The sequence below is a fragment of the Chiloscyllium punctatum genome, chromosome 3 (genome assembly GCF_047496795.1).
Source record: "Chiloscyllium punctatum isolate Juve2018m chromosome 3, sChiPun1.3, whole genome shotgun sequence".
Classification (NCBI taxonomy): domain Eukaryota; kingdom Metazoa; phylum Chordata; class Chondrichthyes; order Orectolobiformes; family Hemiscylliidae; genus Chiloscyllium; species Chiloscyllium punctatum.
In genome coordinates, this window is record NC_092741.1 from 102,409,568 (window position 1) to 102,434,726 (window position 25,159).

The 25,159-nt window shown below is 42.7% G+C and overlaps 1 protein-coding gene across 3 annotated transcripts in view; it reads right to left on the minus strand.

The window, feature by feature from the left end:
* LOC140463549 (uridine-cytidine kinase-like 1) overlaps positions 1–25,159 on the minus strand; it is a 184,918-nt gene that overhangs the window by 42,081 nt on the left and 117,678 nt on the right. For 2 of the 3 annotated variants that reach the window (XM_072557694.1, XM_072557712.1), the window contains exons 8-9: positions 22,553–22,572; positions 7,400–7,498 (exon numbers count right to left, since the gene is read on the minus strand). In XM_072557694.1, the coding sequence (XP_072413795.1) occupies positions 7,400–7,498; positions 22,553–22,572 (119 nt within the window). Of the gene's footprint in view, positions 1–7,399; positions 7,499–22,552; positions 22,573–23,752; positions 23,770–25,159 lie in introns of all 3 variants that reach the window. The other variant, XM_072557703.1, reaches the window with a different exon arrangement.

Below are 25,159 nucleotides of genomic sequence, written 5' to 3' on the forward strand. Positions count from 1 at the left end.
GTGGTAGAGTCAGAATCATTGGCGACCTTTAAGCGGCATTTGGATAGGTACATGGATGGGTGCTTAATCTAGGTTAGAAGTTCGGCACAACATCGTGGGCCGAAGGGCCTGTTCTGTGCTGTATTGTTCTATGTTCTATGTTCTAACAGCCAAATTTCTGGTATTGAGACTGGCTCTATGCAATGAAGGGTACGTCAATTCCAAGAGATCAATTGTGTTAGGGGACTCTCTAGTCCGAGGTACAGACATACGTTTGTGACTAGCAGCGAAAAGTCAGAATGGTGTGTTGCTTCCCTGGTGCCAGGATCACAGATGTATCAGAAAGGATGCAAAATGTTCTCATGGGGTAAAGGGTCCAGCAAGAGGTAATTGTCCACATTGGAACCAACAACAAAGGAAGGGAAAGGATTGAGATTCTGAAGGGAGATTAAAGAGAGTTAGGCAGGAATTTAAAAAGGAGGTCCTCGAGAGTAGTAATATCTGGATTACTCCTGGTGCTACAAGCTAGTAAGGGCAGGAATAGGAGGATAGAGCAGATGAATGCAGGGCTGAGGACCTGGTGTATGTGGGATGGATTCACATTTTTGGACCATTGGAATCTCTTTTCGGGTAGAAGTGACTTGTACAAGAAGGACGGTTTGCACCTAAATTGGAAGGGGATCAATATACCGGCAGGGAGATTTGCTAGAGCTGCTCGAGAGGATTTAAACTAGCAAGATGGGGGTTTGGGTGGGGGTGGGGGGGGTGGTGTGTGGGACCCAGGGAGATAGTGAAGAATGAGATCAATCTGAGACTGGTACAGTTGAGAACAAAAGCGAGTCAAACTGTCAGGGCAGGCAGGGACAAGGTAGGACTAATAAATTAAACTGCATTTATTTCAATGCAAGGGGCCTAACAGGGAAGGCAGATGAACTCAGGGCATGGTTAGGAACATGGGACTGGGATATCATAGCAATTTCATAAACAGGATTTAAGGATGGGCAGGACTGGCGGCTTAATGTTCCAGGTTCCAGGATACAAATGCTATAGGAAGGATAGAAAGGGAGGCAAGAGAGGAGGAGGAGTGGCATTTTTGATAAGGGTTCGCATTACAGCTGTGATGAGGGAGGATATTCCTGGAAATACATCCAGGGATAGGTGGAGCTGAGAAATAAGAAAGGGATGATCACCTTATTGGGATTGTATTATAGACCCACTAACAGTCAGAGGGAAATTGAGAAACAAACTTGTAAGGAGATCTCAGCTATCTGTAAGAATAATAGGGTGGTTATAGTAGGGGATTTTAACTTTCTGAACATAGACTGGGACTGCCATAGTGTTAAGGGTTTAGATGGAGAGGAATTTGTTAAGTGTGCACAAGCAAATTTCTGATTCAGTATGTGGATGTATCTACTGGAGAAGGTGCAAAACTTGACCTACTCTTGGGAAATAAGGCAGGGCAGGTGACTGAGGTATCAATGGGGGAGCACTTTGGGGCCAACGACCCATAATTCTATTAGATTTAAAATAGTGACGGAAAAGGATAGACGAGATCGAAAATGTGAAGTTCTAAATTGGAGAAAGGCCAATTTTGACAGTGTTCGGCAAGAACTTTCAAAAGCTGATTGGGGACAGATGTTCGCAGGTAAAGGGACGGCTTGATAACGAGAATCCAGAGAAAGTATATTCCTGTCAGGGTGAAAGGAAAGGCTGGTAGGTATAGGGAATGCTGGATGACTAAAGAAATTGAGGGTTTGTTAAAAAGAAGGAAGCATATGTAAGGTATAGACAGGATAGATCGAGTGAATCCTTATAAGAGTATAAAGGCAGTAGGAGTATACTTAAGAGGGAATTCAGGAGGGCAAAAAGTGGACATGAAATAGCTTTAGCAAATAGAGTTAAGGAGAACCCAAAGGAGTTTTACAAATACATTTAAGGACAAAATGATAACTAGGGAGAGAATAGGGCCCCTCAAAGATCAGCAAGGCGGCCTTTGTGTGGCTGCAGAAAATGGGGGAGATACTAAATGAGTATTTTGCATCAGTATTTACTGTGGAAAAGGATATGGAAAATATAGACTGTAGGGAAATTGATGGTGACATCTTGCAAAATGTCCAGATTACAGAGGAGAAAGTGCTGGATGTCTTGAAATGCATAAAGGTGGATAAGTCCCCAGGACCTGATCAGGTGTACACGAGAACTCTGTGGGAAGCTAGAGAAGTGATTGCAGGGCCTCTTGCTGAGATACTTGTATCATCGATAGTCACAGGTGAGGTGCCGGAAGACTGGAGGTTGGCAAACGTGGTGCCACTGTTTAAGAAGGGTGTTAAGGACGAGCCAGGGAACTTTGGACCAGTGAGCCTGACGTCGGTGGTGGGCAAGTTGTTGGAGGGAATCCTGAGGGACAGGATGTACATGTATTTGGAAAGGCAAGGACTGATTAGGGGTAGTCAACACGGCTTTGTGTATGGGAAATCATGTCTCACAAACTTGATTGAGTTTTTTGAAGAAGGTGAGAGAGTAGAGGGATACAGATGCTTAGGAACTAACCGACAGGTTTACACAGTACACTTGGATCAGTTCAGGCTTAGAGTGCCGAAGGGCCTGTTCCTGGGCTGTAAATTTTCTTTGTTCTTTGTTGTTTTAAGTAACAAAGAGGATTGATGAGGGCAGAGCAGTAGATGCGATCTATATGGACTTCAGTAAGGCGTTCGACAAGGTTCCCCATGGGAGACGGGTTATAAAAATTAGATCTCATGGAATACATTGAGAACTCACAGGTAGATAAGATATTGAAGAAGGCATTTATAGAGTCATAGAGATGTATAGCATGGAAACAGACCCTTCGGTCCAACCCATCCATACCGACCAGCTATCCCAACACAATCTAGTCCCACCTGCCAGCACCTGGCCCATATCCCTCCAAACCCTTCCTATTCATATACCCATCCAAATGCCTCTTAAATTTTGCAACTGTACCAGCCTCCACCACATCCTCTGGCAGCTCATTCCATACACGTACCACCCTCTGCGTAAAAAAGTTGCCCCTTAGGTCTCTTTTACATCTTTCCTCTCTCACCCTAAACCTATGCCCTCTAGTTCTGGACTCCCCAACCCCAGGGAAAAGATTTGGTCTATTTATTCTATCCACACCCCTCAGCCTCTGACGCTCCAGGGAAAACAGCCCCAGCCTGTTCAGCCTCTCCCTATAGCTCAAATCCTCCAATCCTGGCAACATCCTTGTAAATCTTTTCTGAACCCTTTCAAGTTTAACGACATCTTTCTGATAGGAAGGAGACCAGAATTGGATGCAATATTCCAACAATGACCCTAACCAATGTCCTGTACAGCCACAACATGACTTCCCAATCCCTGTATTCAATACTCTGACCAATAAAGGAAAGCATACCAAACACCTTCTTCACTATTCTAACTACCTGCGACTCCACTTTCAAGGAGCTATGAACCTGAACTCCATGGTCTCTTTGTTCAGCAACACTCCCTAGGACTGTACCATTAAGTGTATAAGTCCTGCTAAGAATTGCCTTCCCAAAATGCAGCACCTCGCATTTATCTGAATTAAACTCCATCTGCCACTTCTCAGCCCATTGGCCCATCTGGTCAAGATCCTGTTGTAATCGGAGGTAACCCTCTTCGCTGTCCACTACACCTCCAATTTTGGTCTCATCTGCTTCCTTTTATTGGTCAGAGTATTGAGTACAGGAGTTGGGAGGTCATGTTGTGGCTTTTACAGAACACTGGTTAGGCTACTGTTGGAATACTGCGTGCAATTCTGTTCTCCTTCCTATCGGAAAGATGTTGTGAAACTTGAAAGGGTTCAGAGAAGATTTACAATGATGTTGCCAGGGTTGGAGGATTTGAGCTATTGGGAGAGGCTGAACAGGCTGGGGCTGTTTTCCCTGGAGCGTCGGAGGCTGAGGGGTGACCTTATAGAGGTTTACAAAATTGATGGGAAGGGATAGAATAAATAGACCAAGTATTTTCCCTGGGGCCAGGGAGTTCAGAACTAAAGGGCATAGGTTTAGTGTGAGAGGGGAAAGATATAAAAGAGACCTAAGGGGCAAAGTTTTCACACAGAGGGCGGTACGTGTATGGAATGTGCTGCCAGAGGCAGTGGTGGAAGCTGGTACATTTGCAACATTTAAGAGGCATCTGGATGGGTATATGAATAGGAAGGGTTTGGAGGGATATGGGCCAGGTGCTGGCAGGTGGAACTAGATTGGGTTGGGATATCTGGTCGGCATGGACAGGTTGGACCGAAGGGTCTGTTTCCATGCTGTACATCTCTATGACTTTGTGCCAAGTGATAATCTTTACAAGGTGCATCCTTGACTGTAGTGTACTTTGGACTTGCTGAGAACTGAAAGTTAAAATAGAAATGCAAATCCTTTCTTTAAGTGATCTATATGTGCATTCAAACTAGGTTAGATGATTGCTTTATAATTTTCACAAATATATTTTAGATTGGCTTGATGATTAACAAAAGCATGACCTGCCCCTCAGTCAGCCATGCTGACTGTCTTTAATCACACTACGTTTTGCCAAATATTTATAAATCCTATCCCTCAGAATTATTTCCAAAACTTTGCTGACCACAGACGTAAGACTGACTGATCTGTAATTGCCAGAGATTTCCCTATTCCCCTTCTTGAAAAGGGGAACAACATTCGCCTCCTTCTAATTCTCCTGTATGACTCCCGTAGAGAGTGAGGAGGCAAATATCCTCACCAGCGGCTTAGCAACCTCCTTTCTCGCTTCCCGGAGCAGCCTCGGATAAATCTGGTCTGGCCCTGGGGACTTATCAATCTTAATATTTCCCAAACTTTCCAGCACATCAACTTCATCAATCTTGATCTGGTCAAGACTGTATCCCAACTCCTCAAAGTTTTCATTTACAACAAGGTCCCTTTCCTTTGTAAAAACCCGAAGCAAAAAACTAATTTAGTGCTTCCCCTATCTGCTCAGACTCCACGCACAATTTCCCTCCGCTATCTCTGATCAGCCCTACCTTCTCCATTATCATTCTCTTATTCCTCACATATGAGTAAGATACCTTTGGGTTCTCCCTAATCCTTCTTGCTAAGCCTCTTTCATGCCCCCCTCCTGGCTCTCCTCAGTGCATTTCTGAGCTCCTTTCTAGCAAGCCTGTAATCCTCTAAAGCTGTGCTAGCTGTGCTTCCTCCACCTTACGTAAGCTGCCTTCTGCCTTTTGACAAGAAATTCCTCTGTTCTCGTCATCCAAGGTTCCTTAATCTTACCCCTTCTTATCTGTCTCAGAGGAACAAATTAGATTAGATTACGTACAGTGTGGAAACAGGCCCTTCAGCCCAACAAGTCCACACCGACCCACCGAGGCACAACCCACCCAGACCCATTGCCCTACATTTACCCCTGCACCTAACACTACAGGCAATTTAGTATGGCCAATTCACCTGACCTGCACATTTTTGGACTGTGGGAGGAAACCGGAGCACCCGGAGGAAACCCATGTAGACACGGGGAGAATGTGCAAACTCCACAGAGTCAGTCGCCTGAGGAGGGAATTGAACCCGGGTCTCTGGTGCTGTGAGGCAGCAGTGCTAACCACTGTGCCACCGTGCCGCCCTATTTGTGCATCACTCGCAACAACTGCTCCTTAAATAGTCTCCACATATCTGCTGTGCCCTTTCTGTGGAACAATTGCTAAGGTAAATTGTTGTTTTGGTCAATTGCAGTTGTGGTCACTGTCACCAAAGTGCTCTCCCACTGCGAGACTTGACACCTGTCCTGGCTCGTTGCCGAGCACCAAATCCAAAATGGCCTCTCCCCTGTCGGTCTGTCTACATATTGAGTAAGGAAACCCTCCTGAACACAACTGACAAACACAGCTCCATCCACACCATCTGCACTTAGGAGGTTTCAGTTGATATTGGGATAGTTGAAATCACCCATAACAACAACCCTGCTACTTCTGCATTTTTCCATAATCTGCCCGCCTATGAGTTCTTCAATCTCTCTACTGCTATTAGGTGGTCTGTAGAAAACCCACAAAATGGTGGCTGTTCCATTGCTGTTCCTAACTTCCACCCATACCTAAAATAAGGTTTCATTGCTTGCCCCATTAACATCACTCTATACATATTAAGGTATGGATTTTCAGGATTATCTGAGTTCTTGTGTCAAGAATCCTGACACAATTCAACACCATTCATCACTCCTATTACCCACTGATATGTCTACTTCCTTCAGGTTTCTGCTATGAGCAGATTGACTGGTCAATCATTCACAGTGCCTGGAGTAGTTTTGATCCAAGTAGTCTGGATAAGGATGGGTTGTTTCTACTGGACATTTAACTTGAAGCTGCCTCACTCTCAACATAAGAAAACTCATGAGCCTGATTCATTGACAACACAACCAGAATCTCCTCAAAAATAATAGAGTGAGCAGCATAACTCACAACAACATGGCAATCATCCTCTAACCAAAGTATGAACACGTGTACATATGGCTCACTGAAAGGTGAAGTACAGAACTTCAGCCATCCTTGACCTAATCACAGTAAGAAAACAACATCTGGAGATACAAGTATGTGATCTTATGCCCAACCTCAAATTAATGCTCAGTGCTTAGCACTGCTACCTCAGTGCCAGGGAACAGGGGTTTGATTTCAGCTTTGGGTGACTGTGTGGAGTTTGCATGCTCTCCCCATGTGCGTGTGGGTTTCCTCTAGGTGCTGATTTGATCTCCAGTCCAAAGATGTACAGGTTAAGTGGATTGGCTATGCTAAATTTCTCCATAGAGTGCAGGCTAAGTGGAGTAAATGTGGGGTTATGACAATAGGATGGATGCTGTTTGGAGTTTCAATGCAGACTCGATGGGCCAAGTGGCCTATATCTGCACTGTAGGGATTCTACAATTATTCTGTGATTCTAACATTTTCCACCAGCTAAAATTCCAAATCTCAACTTTTATTGTAATTATGAAAGGCCTAGATCCTTTTAGAAAACTGGGAGGACTTACACCGGTAAATTCCTTGATAGTTTGGATACTTCATACACTTAAATGATAGATAACTCTGCCTCCAGATTATTCCTTCATTAAATGCTGGAAAAGCACAGCAGCTCATGCAGTATCTGATGAGCAGGAGAAACTACGTTTTGGGCATAAGTCTTTCATTATGCCTGAAATTCATTTCTCTGGCTCCTCAGATGCTGCCTGACCTGCTGTGGTTTTGCAACACCACACTCTCGACTCTGATCTCCCTCATATGCAGTCCTCAGTTTTTTCTATTCCTTCATTGAGTATACCCATTTGCTGTACAAATAAAATGTTAGCAGACTTCGATACCCTTTTGGTAAGGTACTCTGCTTCACGTAAATCATACATTTCTTAAAACACATGAAAGCACATCTGAAGTTACCTGATAATTGTATGCAGTCCTCTAACCTGTGGTGTACTTTCAAGGACACTTAGCTTATCTGGCAGAGGTTGGCCTTGGTGGGCAGAGGCAAGGGCTGCTCTATGGAAATAAACAAAAAGTTAGTATCAGGTGAAAAATTTGACCCACAATAATATTCTTTAGTAATTGCAAAATTAAACCTTCCTACAGTAAACAATGCTGGTAGAGAACAATACAAAACATTTGTTATAAATTACTTAATTCTAAAATTTGACAACTAGCATTTTGGGCAGCACGGTGGCACAGTGGTTAGCACTGCTGCCTCACAGCGCTAGAGACCCAGGTTCAGTTCCTGCCTCAGGCGACTGTGTGGAGTTTGCACATTCTCCCTGTGTCTGTGTGGGTTTCCTCCGGGTGCTCCGGTTTCCTCCCACAGTCCAAAGATGTGCAGGTCAGGTGAATTGGCCATGCTAAATTGCCCGTAGTGTTAGGTTAGGGATATGGGTGGGTTGCGCTTTGGCGGGTGGGTGTGGACTTGTTGGGCCAAAGGGCCTGTTTCCACACTATAAGTAATCTAATCTAATCTAAAACTGGTTCTGTACTTTTAAAAAGAAACTATCCCTTCTGTTGGCACACTAGACTTTAGTAAAGCCTTTGATAAGGTCCCACATGGCAGGCTGGTCATGAAGGTTAGGTTGCATGGGATCCAGGGAGAGCTAGCTAATTGGCTAGAAGGTAGGAAGCAGAGAGTGATGGTAGAAGGTTGTTTCTCTGACTGGAGGTCTGTGACTTGTGGTGTGCCACAGGGGTCGGTGCTGGGACCTTTGTTATTTATTATTTACACAAATGCTTTGGATGTGAATGTACAAGGCACGATTATAAATTTGTGGATGATACAAAATTAGGAGGTATCATTGATAGCGAGGAAGGTTATCAAAAATTACAGAGCGATCTTGATCAGATGGGAAGTGGGCTGACGATGGACAAATTCAATTCAATACAGATAAATGTGAGGGGTTGCACTTTGGAAAGTCAAACCAAGGTAGGATTTATACAGTAAATGAGAAGAAGCTGAGGAGTGTTGTGAAACAGAGGGATCTTGGGAGTACAAGTACATAGTTTGTTGAAAGCGGCGTCTCAAATAGACAGGGTGGTGAAGAAGGCACTTAGCATGCTGGGCTTCATCAATTGATGCACTGAATGCAAGAGTTGGGACGTTAAGTTACAGTTGTAAACATCGTTGGTGAGGATGCACTTCGATATGGCTTACAAGATGATTAGGGGTTTAGATAGGGTTGACCATGAGAACCTTTTTTCCACGTATGGAGTCAGCTATTACGAGGGGGCATAGCTTTAAATCAAGGGGTGTTAGGTATAGGACAGATGTTAGGGGTAGATTCTTTACTCAGCGAGTCATGAGTTCATGGAATGCCCTGCCAGTATCAGTGGTGGACTCTCCCTCTTTATGGGCATTTAAACAGGCATTGGATAGGCATATGGAGGATAGTGGGCTAGTGTAGGTTAGGTGGGCTTGGATCGGCGCAACATCGAGGGCCAAAGGACCTGTACTGCGTTGTATTTTTCTATGTTTCTATGATATTGAGTACAGTTCGGTCTGTTATAGGAGAGACAGAGTTAAACCTCAAAGAGTGGAAACAAGATTTATGAGGATATTTCCAGGACTTAGTAGGCCTGAGTTATAGGGAGAGGTTGGCCAGGATAGGACTTCATTCCATGGGACATGGGAGAATGAGGGGTGACCTTATTGAGGTGCATAAAATCACGAGGAACAGAGATAGGATGAATGCATTTAGTCAGGGTCAGGACATTGAAAATTGGAGGGCATAGGGTTAAGGTGAGAGGGGAAAGTTTTAAAAAGGACCTGAGGGGCATTTTTTTCATACAGCGAGTGGTGCATTTATGGAATGAACTGCCAGAGAAAGTAGTTGAGGCAGGTAAGATAGCAACATTTAAAAGACATTTGGAGAGCTACATGGAAGGGAAACGTTTAGAGCGACATGGACCAAATGCAGGCAATTGGAACTAGCTGAGTGGGAGCCACGGTAAGCATGGACCAGTATGGGCTGAAGAGTGGTTTCCATGCTGTGTTACTCTATCTTCGATAAGATTACTAAATTTGAATTATTTCCATAATGTTCAGGAAAGGTTTTATGTCAAGTTTTTAAATCTTATATCAATTAAACTTTCAAGTGGAAAGTTATATTCTATTAACTTGACTAACAAAATAGTCAACAGGAGTCCCAATTGTAAAAGCTGGTGTTACAAACTGATCCTAAACTCAATTCCAAATTAGTACTGAATTAACTGGCCTCAAACAGGTCAGTGACACTAGAATTAGATACATCTGAGGTGCTGCATTTTGGAAAGGCAAATCAGGGTAGGACTAATACACTCATTGGTAAGGTCCTGGGGAGTGTTGCTGATCAAAGAGATTTTGGAGTGCTGGTACATAGTTCCTTGAAAGTGGAGTTGAGATTGATAGGATAGTGAAAAAGGCATTTGGTATGCTTTCCTTTTTTGATCAGTGCATTGAGGATTTGGGATATTGTGTTGCAACTGTACAGGACATTGGTTCGGCAACTTTTGAAATACTGCGCTCAATTCTAGTCTCCCTCCTATTGGAAGGATGTTGTGAAACTTGAAAGGGTTCAGAAAAGATTTACAAGAATGTTACCAGGGTTGGAGGATTTGAGCTACAGGGAGAGGATGAATAGGCTGGGGCTGTTTTCCCTGGAGCATCAGAGATTGAGGGGTGACCTTATAGAGGTTTATGAAATCACACGGGGCAAGGATAGGGTAAATAGACAAAGTATTTTTCCTGGGGTGTGGCAGTCCAAAATTAGACGGCATAGGTTTAAGCTGAGTGGAGAAAGACTTAAAAGGGACGTCAGGGGCAACGTTTTCATGCAGAGGGTGGTATGTGTGCAGAATGGTCTGACAGAGGAAGGGGGGTGGGGAGCTGGTACGATTACAATATTTAAAAGGCATCTGGATGGGTATATGAATAGGAAGAGTTTAGAGAGATATGGGCCAAATGGGATCCAATTTATTGAGGATATCTGTTTGGCATGGATGAGTTGGACTGAATGGTCAGTACACCTCTATGACTCTAACTGGTCTCAATGCGATTTGGAAAACAAAGGTTCGGGGACCACTGATCAGGGTTATCTCCCTTGATCTGTTTTCCAGTAACAGCTTCTGGAAGCATTTATCTGCAGATACTAAGTAAAGAGAGAGTATTAACTCATGCATGACACTCCCTACTGTTTACTTCTGAAGCCTCACTGTCAAAGCTGATAACAAATCGTCTTGTCGATGGTGCTTTGTGCATATGGAATTGTATTCCATCAATACTTATGGGAAAGTATATGATAAGAGAAAATAGAAACTAATACTGAAATTGATTCACTACCTAGATTTGCAAATTTATTATACTCAAATTTTAGGTTTTCTCATGTCAGAAACCTGACTTATGTTTAGCTGTCAGTAGAGGGCATTATACATCTAAAACCTGGAGGGAACCTTATGCTTTTAACGTTATATCTACTTTACACGTGTAAAGTCATCCTTTTAACAGTAAAAATAATTTCATTTCTAATGCTATATATTGCTAATATATTTACAGATGTTTTAAAATGGGATAACTGGGCTTTGCTTTTAAAATGAAGGAAGGTATACATATCTGACAAAGCATCCCCATCCAAAACATAAATCAGTTTTTCTCTTTTCAGATTTGGATCATATCCTTCCTGTAATAACTCTACAAAAGCTGGTATGCCATCACCAAGTCACTCTTTATTACACACTGATCCAGTTCCTCCGAGAGCTGGCTCTGCATGAACAGAGCCTCTGCCACTCCTGTTTAGATCTGTCAGCCAGGATTTCCTGATTGGAACTAAACTGTCTCACTTGCTTACCAGAGTCTTGTGGCTGACATTGGCGTACCTGATGCTGTTTCACCCTCTGCTCCAGGTCCTGGAAGATCAAATTTAACCTGGCATGGAGTATTGTCTCTGTTCGCAACTCTGCTGGAGCTATCCCTGTAGTTGCATGATGGGTGATCCTATAATCAAATAGGAACCAGGGAAGTTTGCTGTCTAGTGAAGCTATATAGGCTGTCCTTTAAGCCTGCCTTCAAAGTTTGGACTGCTCTTTCCGTCAGAACATTGGATGATGGATGATATGGAGCTGTCCTTATATGCCAAATATCATTCAACTTCTGCAAATATTCAAGTTTCCTGCTGGTAAACAATGGCCCGTTATCTGTGACGAACACTTCTGTGCAGTTTTTCAATTGTGTCCCTGTGTTTGATGAATGACCTCTATGCACATCCTTTTAATGGGCGCTCACAATGGCTAAGAACATTCAGCCCATGGAAGGATCTGCCCAGTTCAAGCCTGACCACCCTGGCCGACCCATTGTCTCAGCATGCTCCTGCCCCACTGAACTCATCTCTACCTACCTCGACACTGTCCTATCCCCCCTAGTCCAGGAACTCCCCACATACGTTCGAGACACCACCCACGCCCTCCACCTCCTCCAAGACTTCCGTTTCCCCGGCCCCCAATGCCTTATCTTCACCATGGATATCCAATCCCTCTACACCTCCATTCGCCATGACCAGGGCCTCCAAGCCCTCCGTTTTTTCCTCTCCAGACGTCCCCAACAGTACCCTTCCACTGACACTCTCATTCGTTTGGCCGAACTGGTCCTCACCCTTAACAATTTCTCCTTTGAATCCTCCCACTTCCTCCAGACCAAAGGCGTAGCCATGGGCACACGTATGGGCCCCAGCTATGCCTGTCTCTTTGTTGGCTATGTAGAACAGTTGATCTTCCGTAATTACACCGGCACCACTCCTCACCTCTTCCTCCGCTACATTGATGACTGTATTGGCGCCACCTCGTGCTCCCGCGAGGAGGTTGAGCAATTCATCAACTTCACCAACACATTCCACCCTGACCTTAAATTTACCTGGACTATCTCTGACACCTCGCTCCCCTTCCTGGACCTCTCCATCTCCATGAGTGACGACCGACTTGACACTGACATTTTTTACAAACCCACCGACTCCCATAGCTACCTGGATTACACCTCTTCCCACCCTATCTCTTGCAAAAATGCCATCCCGTATTCCCAATTTCTCCGCCTCCGCCATATCTGCTCCCAGGAGGACCAGTTCCACCATAGGACACACCAGATGGCCTCCTTCTTTAGAGACCGCAATTTCCCTTCCCACGTGGTTAAAGATGCCCTCCAACGCATCTCGTCCACATCCCGCACCTCCGCCCTCAGACCCCACCCCTCCAACCGTAACAAGGACAGAACGCCCCTGGTGCTCACCTTCCACCCTACAAACCTTCGCATCAACCAAATCATCCGCCGACATTTCCGCCACCTCCAAAAAGACCCCACCACCAGGGATATATTTCCCTCCCCACCCCTTTCCGCCTTCCGCAAAGACCGTTCCCTCCGTGACTACCTGGTCAGGTCCACACCCCCCTACGACCCACCCTCCCATTCTGGCACTTTCCCCTGCCACCGCAGGAACTGTAAAACCTGTGCCCACACCTCCTCCCTCACCTCTATCCAAGGCACTAAAGGAGCCTTCCACATCCATCAAAGTTTCACCTGCACATCCACCAATATCATTTATTGTATCCGATGCTCCCGATGTGGTCTCCTCTACATTGGGGAGACTGGGCGCCTCCTAGCAGAGCGCTTTAGGGAACATCTCCGAGACACCCGCACCAATCAACCAAACCGCCCTGTGGCCCAACATTTCAACTCCCCCTCCCACTCTGCCGAGGACATGGAGGTCCTGGGCCTCCTTCACCGCCGCTCCCTCACCACCAGACGCCTGGAGGAAGAACGCCTCATCTTCCGCCTCGGAACACTTCAACCCCAGGGCATCAATGTGGACTTCAACAGCTTCCTCATTTCCCCTTCCCCCACCTCATCCTAGTTTCAAACTTCCAGCTCAGTTACTGTCTCCTTGACTTGTCCGACCTGCCTATCTTCTTTTCCACCTATCCACTCCACCCTCTCCTCCTTGACCTATCACCTTCATCTCCTCCCCCACTCACCCATTGTACTCTATGCTACTCTCTCCCCACCCCCACCCTCCCCTAGCTTATCTCTCCATGCTTCAGGCTCACTGCCTTCATTCCTGATGAAGGGCTTTTGTCCGAAACGTCGATTTCGCTGCTCGTTGGATGCTGTCTGAACTGCTGTGCTCTTCCAGCACCACTAATCCAGTTGATATGCAACTGAGTCCAGGGCTTACCTGCTATTCCCACGAATTAGAAGAACTGCTGACAGTAATTGTTATCCTTGTTGGCACTCTGGGCACTGCCCTACCAATGCAGTTATGTTTGCATCCAATCCTGGATCCTGGCCACCAGGCATAACTTCCCACAACATCTTCATTTTGGAAGCCCTGGATGACTCTGGTGGAGTTCAACCAGCATCTGATGGCGACCCCACAGCTGAATTCAGCCTGAAGCTATGGGCGGCACAGTACTGTCCTTTGTAAGTTGCCCCAGCTGGAGTATGCAGTCCGTTACTAATACAAATTTACCATAAAAAAGGTAGTGGCGGATGTTTCTGACTCCAAATGTGACCTCCAACGTTTCCTTCTCAACCCAGGCATATTTACGTCTGCATTAGCCCAAGTCCTGGATGCATACACTATTGGGCGTTCCTCCCCATTGGCCTATGAGTTAATACCACCCAAATATCGTAGAGGGAGGCATTGCATGTCAATACCAGATTTCACTTGGGATCAGAGTGTGCCTACACCTCAAAGGATGATAAGTGTTTTTTCACTTCAAGTGCAAGCTACAGCTTGGGGTTGTGACCATTTCCAAGATAGATCCATTTTAAAGAGTTGATGCAAAGATGCCAGAATGGAGCAAAGGTTGTGAACCTGCTGTAATAATTCACCAACCCAAAGGAAGTCAGAGGTTCCAGTATAGACATGGAAGCCAGGCCACCTTTGATTGCCCTCATTTTATTTTCCTATGGGTGTAAATTGGTCATCGACTCTGTCACCCTAGTAGGTCAGTTGGAATGCTTAGAATACACATTTAGAATACACATTCACCCCTTCTAAAGCACACTTGGAGGAACACCTGAGGATTATGTCGAAGTTCTCGAAATGCTCCTATTGGTCTTCCCAGTTAGTAGCATGTCATCTAGATAAATGGCAACCTGATGTAGACCTTGTAAAATGTTCTCCATTGCCTGCTGAGAAATTGCACAGGCTGAGGGTACCCCAAATGGCAGTCTCATATATTGGTACAAACTCTTATGAGAAGCAATTATAGGATATTTCTGGGAGTCTTCATACAACCGTAACTGCAAGTATGCATGGCTCACACCCAGCTTCTTGAAGGGCAACCCTCCTGCCAGCTTTGCGTACGAATCCTCAATGTGAGGGATTGGGTATTTATCCAGCTGGGAAGAGGTTTATTGTTTGTTTAAGCTCTTCATAAAGGCAAACCGACCGGTCAGGCTTCACAAACGGTACAACCTTTGCTGTCCATGCTGCAAAATGGACTGGTTTGATGATTCCCTTGCTTTCCAGTCATAGAGTCATAGAGATGTACAGCATGAAAACAGACCCTTCGGTCCAACCCGTCCATGCCAACCAAATATCCCAACCTAATCTAGTCCCACCTGCCAGCACCCGGCCCATATCCCTCCAAACCCTTCCTATTCATATAACCATCCAGATGCTTCTGAAACGTTGCAATTGTACCAGCCTCCATCACTTCCTCTGGCAGCTCATTCCATACACGTACCACCCTCTATGTGAAAACGTTGCCCCTTAGGTCTCTTTTATATCTTTTCCCTCTCACCCTAAACCTATGCCCTCTAGTTCTGCACCTCCCCGACCCCAGAGAAAAGACTTTGCCTATTTACTCTATCCATGCCCCTCACAATTTTGCAAACCTCTATAAGGTAACCTCTCAGCCTCCGAAGCACCAGGGAAAACAGCCCCAGCCTGTTCAGCCTCTCCCTATAGCTCAAATCCTCCAACCCTGGCAACATCCTTGTAAGTCTTTTCTGAACCCTTCCAAGTTTCACAACATCTTTCCGATAGGAAGGAGACCAGAATTGCATGCAATATTCCAACAGTGATCATACCAATGTCCTGTATAGCCGCAATATGACCTCCCAACTCCTGTACTCAATACTCTGACCAATAAAGGAAAGCATACCAAACGCCTTCTTCACTATCCTATCGACCTGCGACTCCACTTTCAAGGAGCTATGAACCTGCACTCCAAGGTCTCTGTTCAGCAACACTCCCTAGGACGTTACCATTAAGTGTATGAGACCGATACCCAGCATGAGCAAAACCAATGTAGTGTACCAAATCCCATGCAAAGACTGCATAAATCACTACATAGGAAAAACAGGAAGACAGTTAACGATCCGCATCCATGAACAACAACTAGCCACGAAACGACATGACCAGCTATCCTTAGTAGCCACACACTGAGATGACAAGCAATATGAGTTCGACTGGGACAACACTACTATTATAGGACAAGCCAAATAGAGAACAGCCAGGGAATTTCTAGAGGCATGGCACTCATCCACAGATTCAATCAATAAGCACATCGAGCTGGACCCAATATACCAGCCACTGCAGCGGACAGCTGGAACTGACAACCGGAAGCGGCAGACACAAATCACTATAAATGCCGGAGGAAACATCACAGAAGCACTTCACAGGAGGCTCCCAAGCACTGAGGATGTCACCTAGACAGGGGACGAAACGTCTGCAGCACAAATTCCCAGCTCGGTGAACAGAACCACAACAACGAGCACCCAAGCTACAAATCTTCTCCCAAACTTTGTATGAGACCTGCTATGATTTGCTTTCCCAAAATGCAGCACCTCTCATTTATCTGAATTAAACTCCATCTGTCACTTCTCAGCCAATTGGCCCATCTGATCAAGATCCTGTTGTAATCTGAGGTAACATTCTTCGCTGTCCACTACACCTCCAATTTTGGTGTCATCTGCACACTTACTAACGGTACCTCTTATGCTCGCATCCAAATCATTAATCTAAATGACAAAAAGGAGAGGACTCAGCACCGATCCTTGTGACACTCCACTGGTTACAGACCTCCAGTCTGAAAAACAACCCTCCACCACCACCCTCTGTCTTCTACCTTTCAGCCAGTTCTGTATCCAAATGGCGAGTTCTCCATGTATACCATGAGCTCTAACCTTGCTAATCAGTCTCCCATAGGGAACCTTGTCGAATGCCTTACTGGAGTCCATATAGATCACATCTACCGCTCTGCCCTCATCAATCCTCTTTGTTATTTCCTCAAAAAACTCAATCAAGTTTGTGAGGCATGATTTCCCGCGCATAAAGCCATGTTGACTATCCCTAATCAACTTGCTCACCACCGACATCAGGCTCACTGGCCTATATTTCTCTGGCTTGTCCTCACCGCCCTTCTTAAACAGTGGAATCACGTTAGCCAACCTCCAGGTCTTCGGGCACCTGTGACTATCGATGATACAAATCGATCTGTTAAGATTCGCAGCATTTATGGCACAAATAATCTGCAGTAACCCTTAAAATCTCTTTAAACTCCCATATCTGACAAGAAGTACATATCACTCTACTAAAGGCCATTTTTGCTCCTTCACAATCTACAGACCCAGAAAATAACATTGTCTTATTCCTCTACAAATACTGCCCCAGGTTAATAGTTATGGCTTATATTTTAAGTTTAATCAAGACATCTCCAAAAACATTTAATCAAGAAAGAACCCACTCTACTCAGTACTGCAGATTCTCTGTAGGCCACACTTAAAACAAAGATTAACTTATCTGATTCTTGTGATTTGAACTTCACCCAACAGTTCCTCCAAGATCAGTTGAGAATTTCACTGTTCATTAATTTTCTTAGATGCACTCCAATGTCCAACAATACATGAATTCAAACAGCAAAGGCAGTAACTGTGCAGGTTCTCTCTCTCTTGCAATGACCTCACCATGTGCTTCCTTTGTCTGTTCTTGTCCCTTTTAAAACTGCTGTTGTTTTGACTTTTTTTTCCAAAGTTCCAAAGCAATGCAACAGCATATGAAGCAGTAATTGCTGCTCTTAGAATTCGAGGAAATCACCTCCAGCACCTAAAATACCTCAATAAAGGAGCAGCTGTTACAGCCAGAAATTTTTCCCGTCTTCCATCTTGGATTACGCAGAACAGTCCTTTGATTTGTGTCTCTCGTTTTGCCCATAAGGTAAATGACACTGGACAGACCTGGCAGAATCATGGATTGCTTTCTGGTCAACATGCAAGATGGCCTTTACTCCTTTGATAGTCTCTAAACCTTACTGAAAAATTTATGGGTATTTAATTAGGACTTCACACATGCAGCCATTTTCTAATCGAAAAGTGTTGATTCAACCTAGGTGAATCTGCCTCAACAAATTACACCCTATCAAGCTTGGGCTTGATTTTATTGCAATCAGTAGTAACTAAATCGACTGCTTCTCATAAAAGACCAGAACCTAATTTGTACACTTAGTGTGTAAAGGTTCCTTGGTAAAGGGTCTCAGTCTAGCCATGATCTTGCACAAACTTAAGGATTAGACTCCAGGGCAAATTTTGTTAAAAAGAGTCGTTCTGTGATTACTGAATATTGACTTCCATTAGAACTTGGTGACCATTTAACCAGATGTTTATTTTGATTGCTTAGCAACATTCAATTTATAAGAACCAGCATTCCAAACGAGATGTACCTGGACTTTCCAGGGGTGTGCACTCCCCTGGTTGCTGGCCTCCTCTTACTCAATTTAGGACAAGAATCCCTACAGTGTGGAAACAGGCCCTTTGGCTCAACAGGTCCATACCGATCCTCTGAAAAGTAACCCACCCAGACCCATACCCCCTACCTATATTTACCCTGGACGAATGCACATAACCTACACATCCCAGAACACAATGAGCAATTTAGCATGACCAATTCACTTAACCTGCACATCTCTGGACTGTGGAAGAAACCGTAGCACCTGGAGGAAATCCACACATGCACAGGGAGAATGCGCAAACCGCACACAGCCAGTCGCCCGAGGCTGGAATTGAATCTGGGTCACTGATGCTGTGAGGCAGCAGAGCTAACTACTGAGTCACCGTGCTGCCCCAAAGTGGGACTCGTTTGCTCTCTCAAGTCTGCACTCAGGCAGCAACTAAAAAGGCTTGCCAACCTGGATCCTGAAGAAATTTTTTAACAGTTTGTATGAAACTTGGCTTTGTTTTGGGGTTTTGCTGTGGGATGACTTTAAAGTCCCTCAGGATATGTGCTGAGTGAGGCAATGCAATTGCCTTTGTTCAAGTGCTGTTCCTCAAGTTCAACTGGAATGGTGAACGTGTCCACTTCCATTGGAATACCCTGCAAATCAGCTGCACTTGCTGCATTTCCCAAAGAGAAAGCTAGTTGCAGTGTCTGTTTGAAGTCCAGTTGGGCTTCAGCTAGTAGTCGCTTTTGCATGGTTACATCATTAATCCCACTCACTTCCCAACTGAAAACATTCCAGAGGCCAATATCCCATCACCAAGTCACCCTTTATTTATACGTAGAAAGCCCTTGACATTAATCCAGTTTCCGCAGAGCCAGCTCTCAGAGTGAACAAAACCTCTGACACTTCCATGTATACCTGCCAGCCAGGGTTCCTTGATTTGACCAGATTAACAGTCCCAATCAGGGAACTTATACTCTATGAGGTCCACCTGGCTGACATCGTTACAATCACTACACTTTCCTTTCAATAAAATTTTGTAGTTCCAAATGCAAGTAATTCACAGATCTCACTCATTCAGTAGCTGCTCTCTTTTTGCCACAAACTATATTGCTACTGCCCAATTGCAAGGTCCTATGCAATTTCAGAGTCACCTCTTTGCATGATGCCAATCTTGTCCTGCTTTCTTACCAGCCACACATCCATGCCCATTCCACAATCCTATGATCCCTAGACTAAGTTCACCCTCACCCACAACCTTTTCCCTTTGAATCTCTGTTTTTCTCATTCATATTCATGCTCACATTCACTTACATCAGAAACCAGTTAATCCTGCTTTTGTAACTCCCCGATAGGAAAATCTTTGCAGCAAGTATAGGGAGAAGGGTTTGTATTTGTGACAGAGGTTATTGAAGTAAATAGGACCATGTGACAGGAGAGGGCGTGGTGGGGCTACTAGAGTGAGATTTAAAAGTGTAGCATTCTGTCACGCTGCTTGCAACAATGCTCAGAAGGATCCTGTTCTATTCTGGGAATCTCCTGGGCAACCAAGACGACTGACAACCATAATTCCACATTATCCCTGTCATTTTTGAGTTTCATTAACTTGCATCACTATTCACCACACATTCCTCACCTAATACCTCAAATTTAAAATGATTCCTTTCTCTCCTCCCAACTACAAGCTGCAAGGCTTCATTCACCTAAAATTAACTTTCAAAAATGACTTCATCACATCTCATCCATGTTCCATTTCACCTTAATGATCCTCTTTTAAACTTATTTCTTTAATTAAGCTTTTGGTCATTCCAAATCTCTTTCTTTGGCTAGGTGCATGACTTTTTTTCCTTTATGCATTTGTTATGCCTTCTGATATTTTTCTATGCTAAAGGTAGATTTTACAATAAATTGTTTTGTGGGAATGGACGAAATACACTTGTTTGAATTTCTTCTTTAATACAGTTTCAAGCTGGATACTTTTTGTAAATAATTTCAACAAGCATCAATTGTTGCTTTGATACATAAGGTTTATACAGTTAATTAGCTACAGATAATTGCATTCTACAGGAAATATTGCATAATTATGAGAATTAAAAGCCACATGTGGAGTTGACTGCCCCCGTGTCATAAACCTTGAGTAATATGCAAATTTCAAATTCTAATTTGTTTCTCTGTTGGATGACAGCCTGAGATGCGATATCTCACTAAAATGAATTGGGAAAGAAATGCAAGGAACTGTGCAAGATAGCAATTATTTTATTTCTCAAGTGTAATAAAAGCATCTTTTAACTAAATTCTTCAACTGTACAATAAATAAATGGGTTTTGTTTGAACAAGAGATATTTACAGTTGGGCCTTAATTCATTTTTCTGAATTCCAAACTTTTTAAAATAATCTATCAGGCATTAAAACTACAGAAGGACAAATGTCAAAAGATAGTGGCAATAAATACTGCTCCTGAGGAGCAAAGAAAACGTTTTAAAGATATGTGAGGTGATATGGTAGCTCAAGTGGTTAGCACTGCTGCCTCACAACGGCAGGGACCTGGGTTCAACCTTGGGTAATTGTCTGCGTGGAGTTTACACACTCTCCTCATGTCTGTGTCGGTTTCCTCCAGATACTCCTAATTCCTTCAACAGTTCAAAGATGTGCAGGTTAGGTGCATTGGCAATGCTAAATTGCTTTTAAGTGCCCAGGGATATGTAGGTTAGTTGGATTAGCCATGGGAATGCAGGATTACAGGGATGGGCTGGGTCAGGGTAGGATGCTGTTCAGAAGGTCTGTATGGACCTGATGGACTGAATCACCTGCTTCTACTCTGTAGGGAATCTATGAAACATAAGAGCTAAATTGGTGTATTCAGCAGCTTTGGCATCAGTATCCTCATACATCCCTCACAATTGCAACCAAGTCACTCATGATTTCCCAAAGCAATTTTCAATGGCCTGCATCATTCCACTCCCAAAAAAGGGTACCCTTTCTAACCACTCCTCTACGTGTATCCTTCCTCTTCATCTCCAAAGCTCTTGGAAAAACCACTGCATATCAGTTTCCTGTACAGTCTCCCAGAAATGCAATTAAACTCACTCTATCAGTTAACCCCAGCCCAAACTACCTTACATGATATCCCTTAGAATTCAATGAAACATCTCCACAACCTTCAATGAGCTGATTATACTATTCTCTTTTACTACCTCTCCTACAAGTCAGATTGCTATTGCTTGGTTCCCATTTTACATGTCCCATTACAAATAACAATCTCCATACAGTCATACAGTACAGAAACTGACCTTGCTGTCCAACCAGTCCATGCCAAATTTAATCCCAAACTAAACTAATCCCATCTGTCTGCTCCTGATCCATATTCCTTTAAACTTTTCCTATTCATGTAGTTATCCAAATGTCTTTTAAATATTGCAACTGTACCCACATTCACCACTTCCTCTGGAAATTCACTCCACATGCGAATCCTTCATGTCTTTTTAAAATGTCTCTCCTCCCACCTTAAAAATGTGCCCTCTCGTCTTGAAATCCCCCATCCTAGGGAAAAGATAATTACCAACAACTCTATCTACATCCCTCCTTATTTTATAAACTTCTGTCAGGTTGCTTCTCAACCTCCTATGCTGCAGTGAAAGAAGTCCCAGCCTATGCAGCCTTTCGGATGCATCCTTATTTACATGCTACTCCTCTGAACATTATCTGTTGATATAGCAAATACCGATACAAATACATCCATATGTATACTGATGTAATTAAGCTGCCCTTTTCCAGACCTGCTCTCATTCTATGAATGCCTCCGTGCAAGCTGTCTTTTGACATTATTTTCGTGGGACTTTCCCTTTGATATTCCCAAGTACTAATTTCTAAAATTACCCTAGTTTAATTACTAATAGCACATTGTTCAACACAATGGAAACATAATAATTTCTCATTATTTCACATATAGTTAAACAAATGTAAATAAAGGAACTTCATGCAACCTACAAATGATAAACTAGGGCTCATTTCTCATCAGCAATTGAAATCAAAGAACAGTTCTCTAATTTGCTGAGTAGGCCATTTCAGTAAAAATCAATATATTTATACTGCATTTTTCTAAATTAAGAAAACACAATGATCATCATTTCAATTTTAAAATGAGAAATACAGAATACCTTCAAAAGTCAGTGCACAATCAGAATACCAAACCTTTTTGTTCACTAGATTCTTAATATTCAAGACACACTGAACTTATTAAAACTACTTGTGAGGAATGCCAAAATAAGAAACAACTTAAGATGCAAAGAAGCCAACAGCAAGAAAAATAAAATTAACCGGAAATTAATATTTAAGGGTTGAAGACAAAACTCAAAATACACAAGTTGTCCTCACATATCCCAGCGAAGTTTCCTCTGTTCAGTTCAGAATTATTCAATGCGAGACAATTGATGAAATAGTCATGGACAGAAAGAGAAGACATCAAGATTAGCTGCTAGCACAAAGAAAAGCACATATGTACCGTGAAAGCAATAGGGAGTTGTCCAAAATTCATTTTAAAACTATAGATTTCTGGAAAGAGAAAGAAGATAACTTTCTGATAACAGCCCATTGAATTAACCTCTGTAAACAATTCAGAAGCAACATCACCACGCACTGGGGAGGTGGCTCCCATCCCCATAAATCAATTTCAGAAAATCTCAAATCCTTTAAGATGCAAATGCCTCTATGTATAATTTTTCTTCACCAACTGCTATCCTTGTAAACCACACCAAAAATGTTATTGTAGGTTCTCGTCAGAGTATTTTATACTATTCTTCATCAAATATAGAAGTGATTAAAAATAGTTACTTCACAATTAAGTTTTAAAAATAATTGGTGCTGAATGTGGCTAATATATGTAAGACTGAATTTACTCCCCACTTCCAATATTCTATGGGGGGAAAGAATACAAAATATCACATTTAAATGATTTTTGGACACAACCCGAGTGCTAGTTACTTACATGGTATTTTGTGATTTCATTGGGTGCCACTTATAAATTATGTATATTTTACTTGAACACAAATACAAACTAAATTGTTCATAATTGATGTTGGAGGAAGACAGGGTTCTTTCTGCACCAAAGAATAAATCCATTGGCAAAAACACATTTAAATGTTCTATATACTTCTTATTTACAACATTCATTGACATAACTTCAGAAAATTTTCAGTTATGTTTAATAAAAACTGATTTACTTGAAAGCAAAACAGATTCACTACTCAGAAGATCAAATTTAATGCATTTGTAGTTACTTTGTGCAGAATACAGCATATTTTTAAGGTTCACAACAAAAGCAATTAATCAAATTTTCTTGTGGCTGAAAAGATACCATTTAAATAACCAGCTTCTGCAATTGGTTCTCTGCATTTAACTATCTTGGCACATTATTAAAAAAGAAGGAGATATTTGAAACAAAGACAGACTGAGGCACATTAAAGCTCTACTCAGATGAGACTTTACTATGTTTTGAAAGGCCATCAGTAGTGTCAATGACTTCATCATGTTCCTTCTCCTTTTTTCGGGCTCAAAACATCACTCTTTTTGTCATACCTTACAGTGATTTCACGCTGTGGTGATTACAGTAAATTCGTTCAGGATTTATCAAGTATTTCATTACCACACATGGGAGGAAAGAAATAAAAATGAAAGTCATTCTCATTTGCGAGATCATTCAATATCAAGCTGCAACTGTTCAAGTACAAAAAAGCAATCTGTGCGCATTTTGCCATGAATAAAACTCATCACGTTTTTAAAAAAAAAGACGTTATGCAGAAAGCTGCTCCTAAAATATTCCATTATATATTATCTCAAGTCCATTTGACTGGTTTCTGAATATAAATGTTAAAATAAATGTTTTCACTCTTATGCATATTGTAATATTACCTGTGGTTATTATTTTTAATTCTGATTTATAGTATTTAGCATTATATATTTTTACTAACAGCCTCTACACAATAGATAAAAATGCAAAAACTGCATGTAGAATTCACTGATCAAAGGTTTCAAATATACCAATTGTCATTTTGATCAAGAAGAAACCATAAAAAGAAAATGCTGAATAATATCAATTATCTGTTGGATATTTATTCTTAGAAGAATGTATCCATAACATAATAAAGAGTACTCGTAACAGACTGGATTCCTTTAAGGTATTTTGGTGGCTATGTATAGCACAAAGGGTACTGTCACACTGATTGTGCTATTTGCTAACTGCCAGTAGTTAGAAATGAAAAAAAAACACACAAACAAAATGGCATCCTGACAAGATTTGAGAGAATGGCAGGGTGATAGAAAATAAGTATTCTTCTTGTACTGCACTAAATGAAGATGATCCTTTAAGCCTAGATTTATCTTTCTTAATACAGCCTTCTTCACATTGCTGCATACAGTCTCAAGTAGTACTTGCAGATTACAGAGGATGACCTTGAATGGATTCTTAGTTATTACTTGCATTTGTATAGTCTTTTAATGTTTAAAAAATGTCCCAAACTGCTTCATAAAATTGCATGTAACATCAGGCAGAAAAGTTATGAAAATAGGTGAAGGAAAAAGATTTAATTTTGCAGGAGGCTTTTAAAAAGATGAGAAAGAATTATAAGGCAACATTTGATGATTCCAGAATGTAAGAAAAAATGGTAGAATGTTTTGCAACCAAATGTGATGTGTACAAATAAAGGAGAAAACATGAGCATTATTGGTCTGTGTAGAACTAAGCACTTTGATAATAGAAAGGACAGGAAAAGCACAGCATGTCAGGCAATATCCGAGGAGCAGGAGAAGCAATGTTTCAGCATCCCGGCCCACAAGCCTCATTCCTGATAAAGGGCTTATGCATGAATCGTTGATTCTCCTGCTCCTCAGATGCTGCCTGACCTGCTGTGCTTTTCCAGCACCACACTCTCGACTCTAATCTCCAGCATCTGCAGTCCTCATGTTCTCTGATACAAAGGACATGAG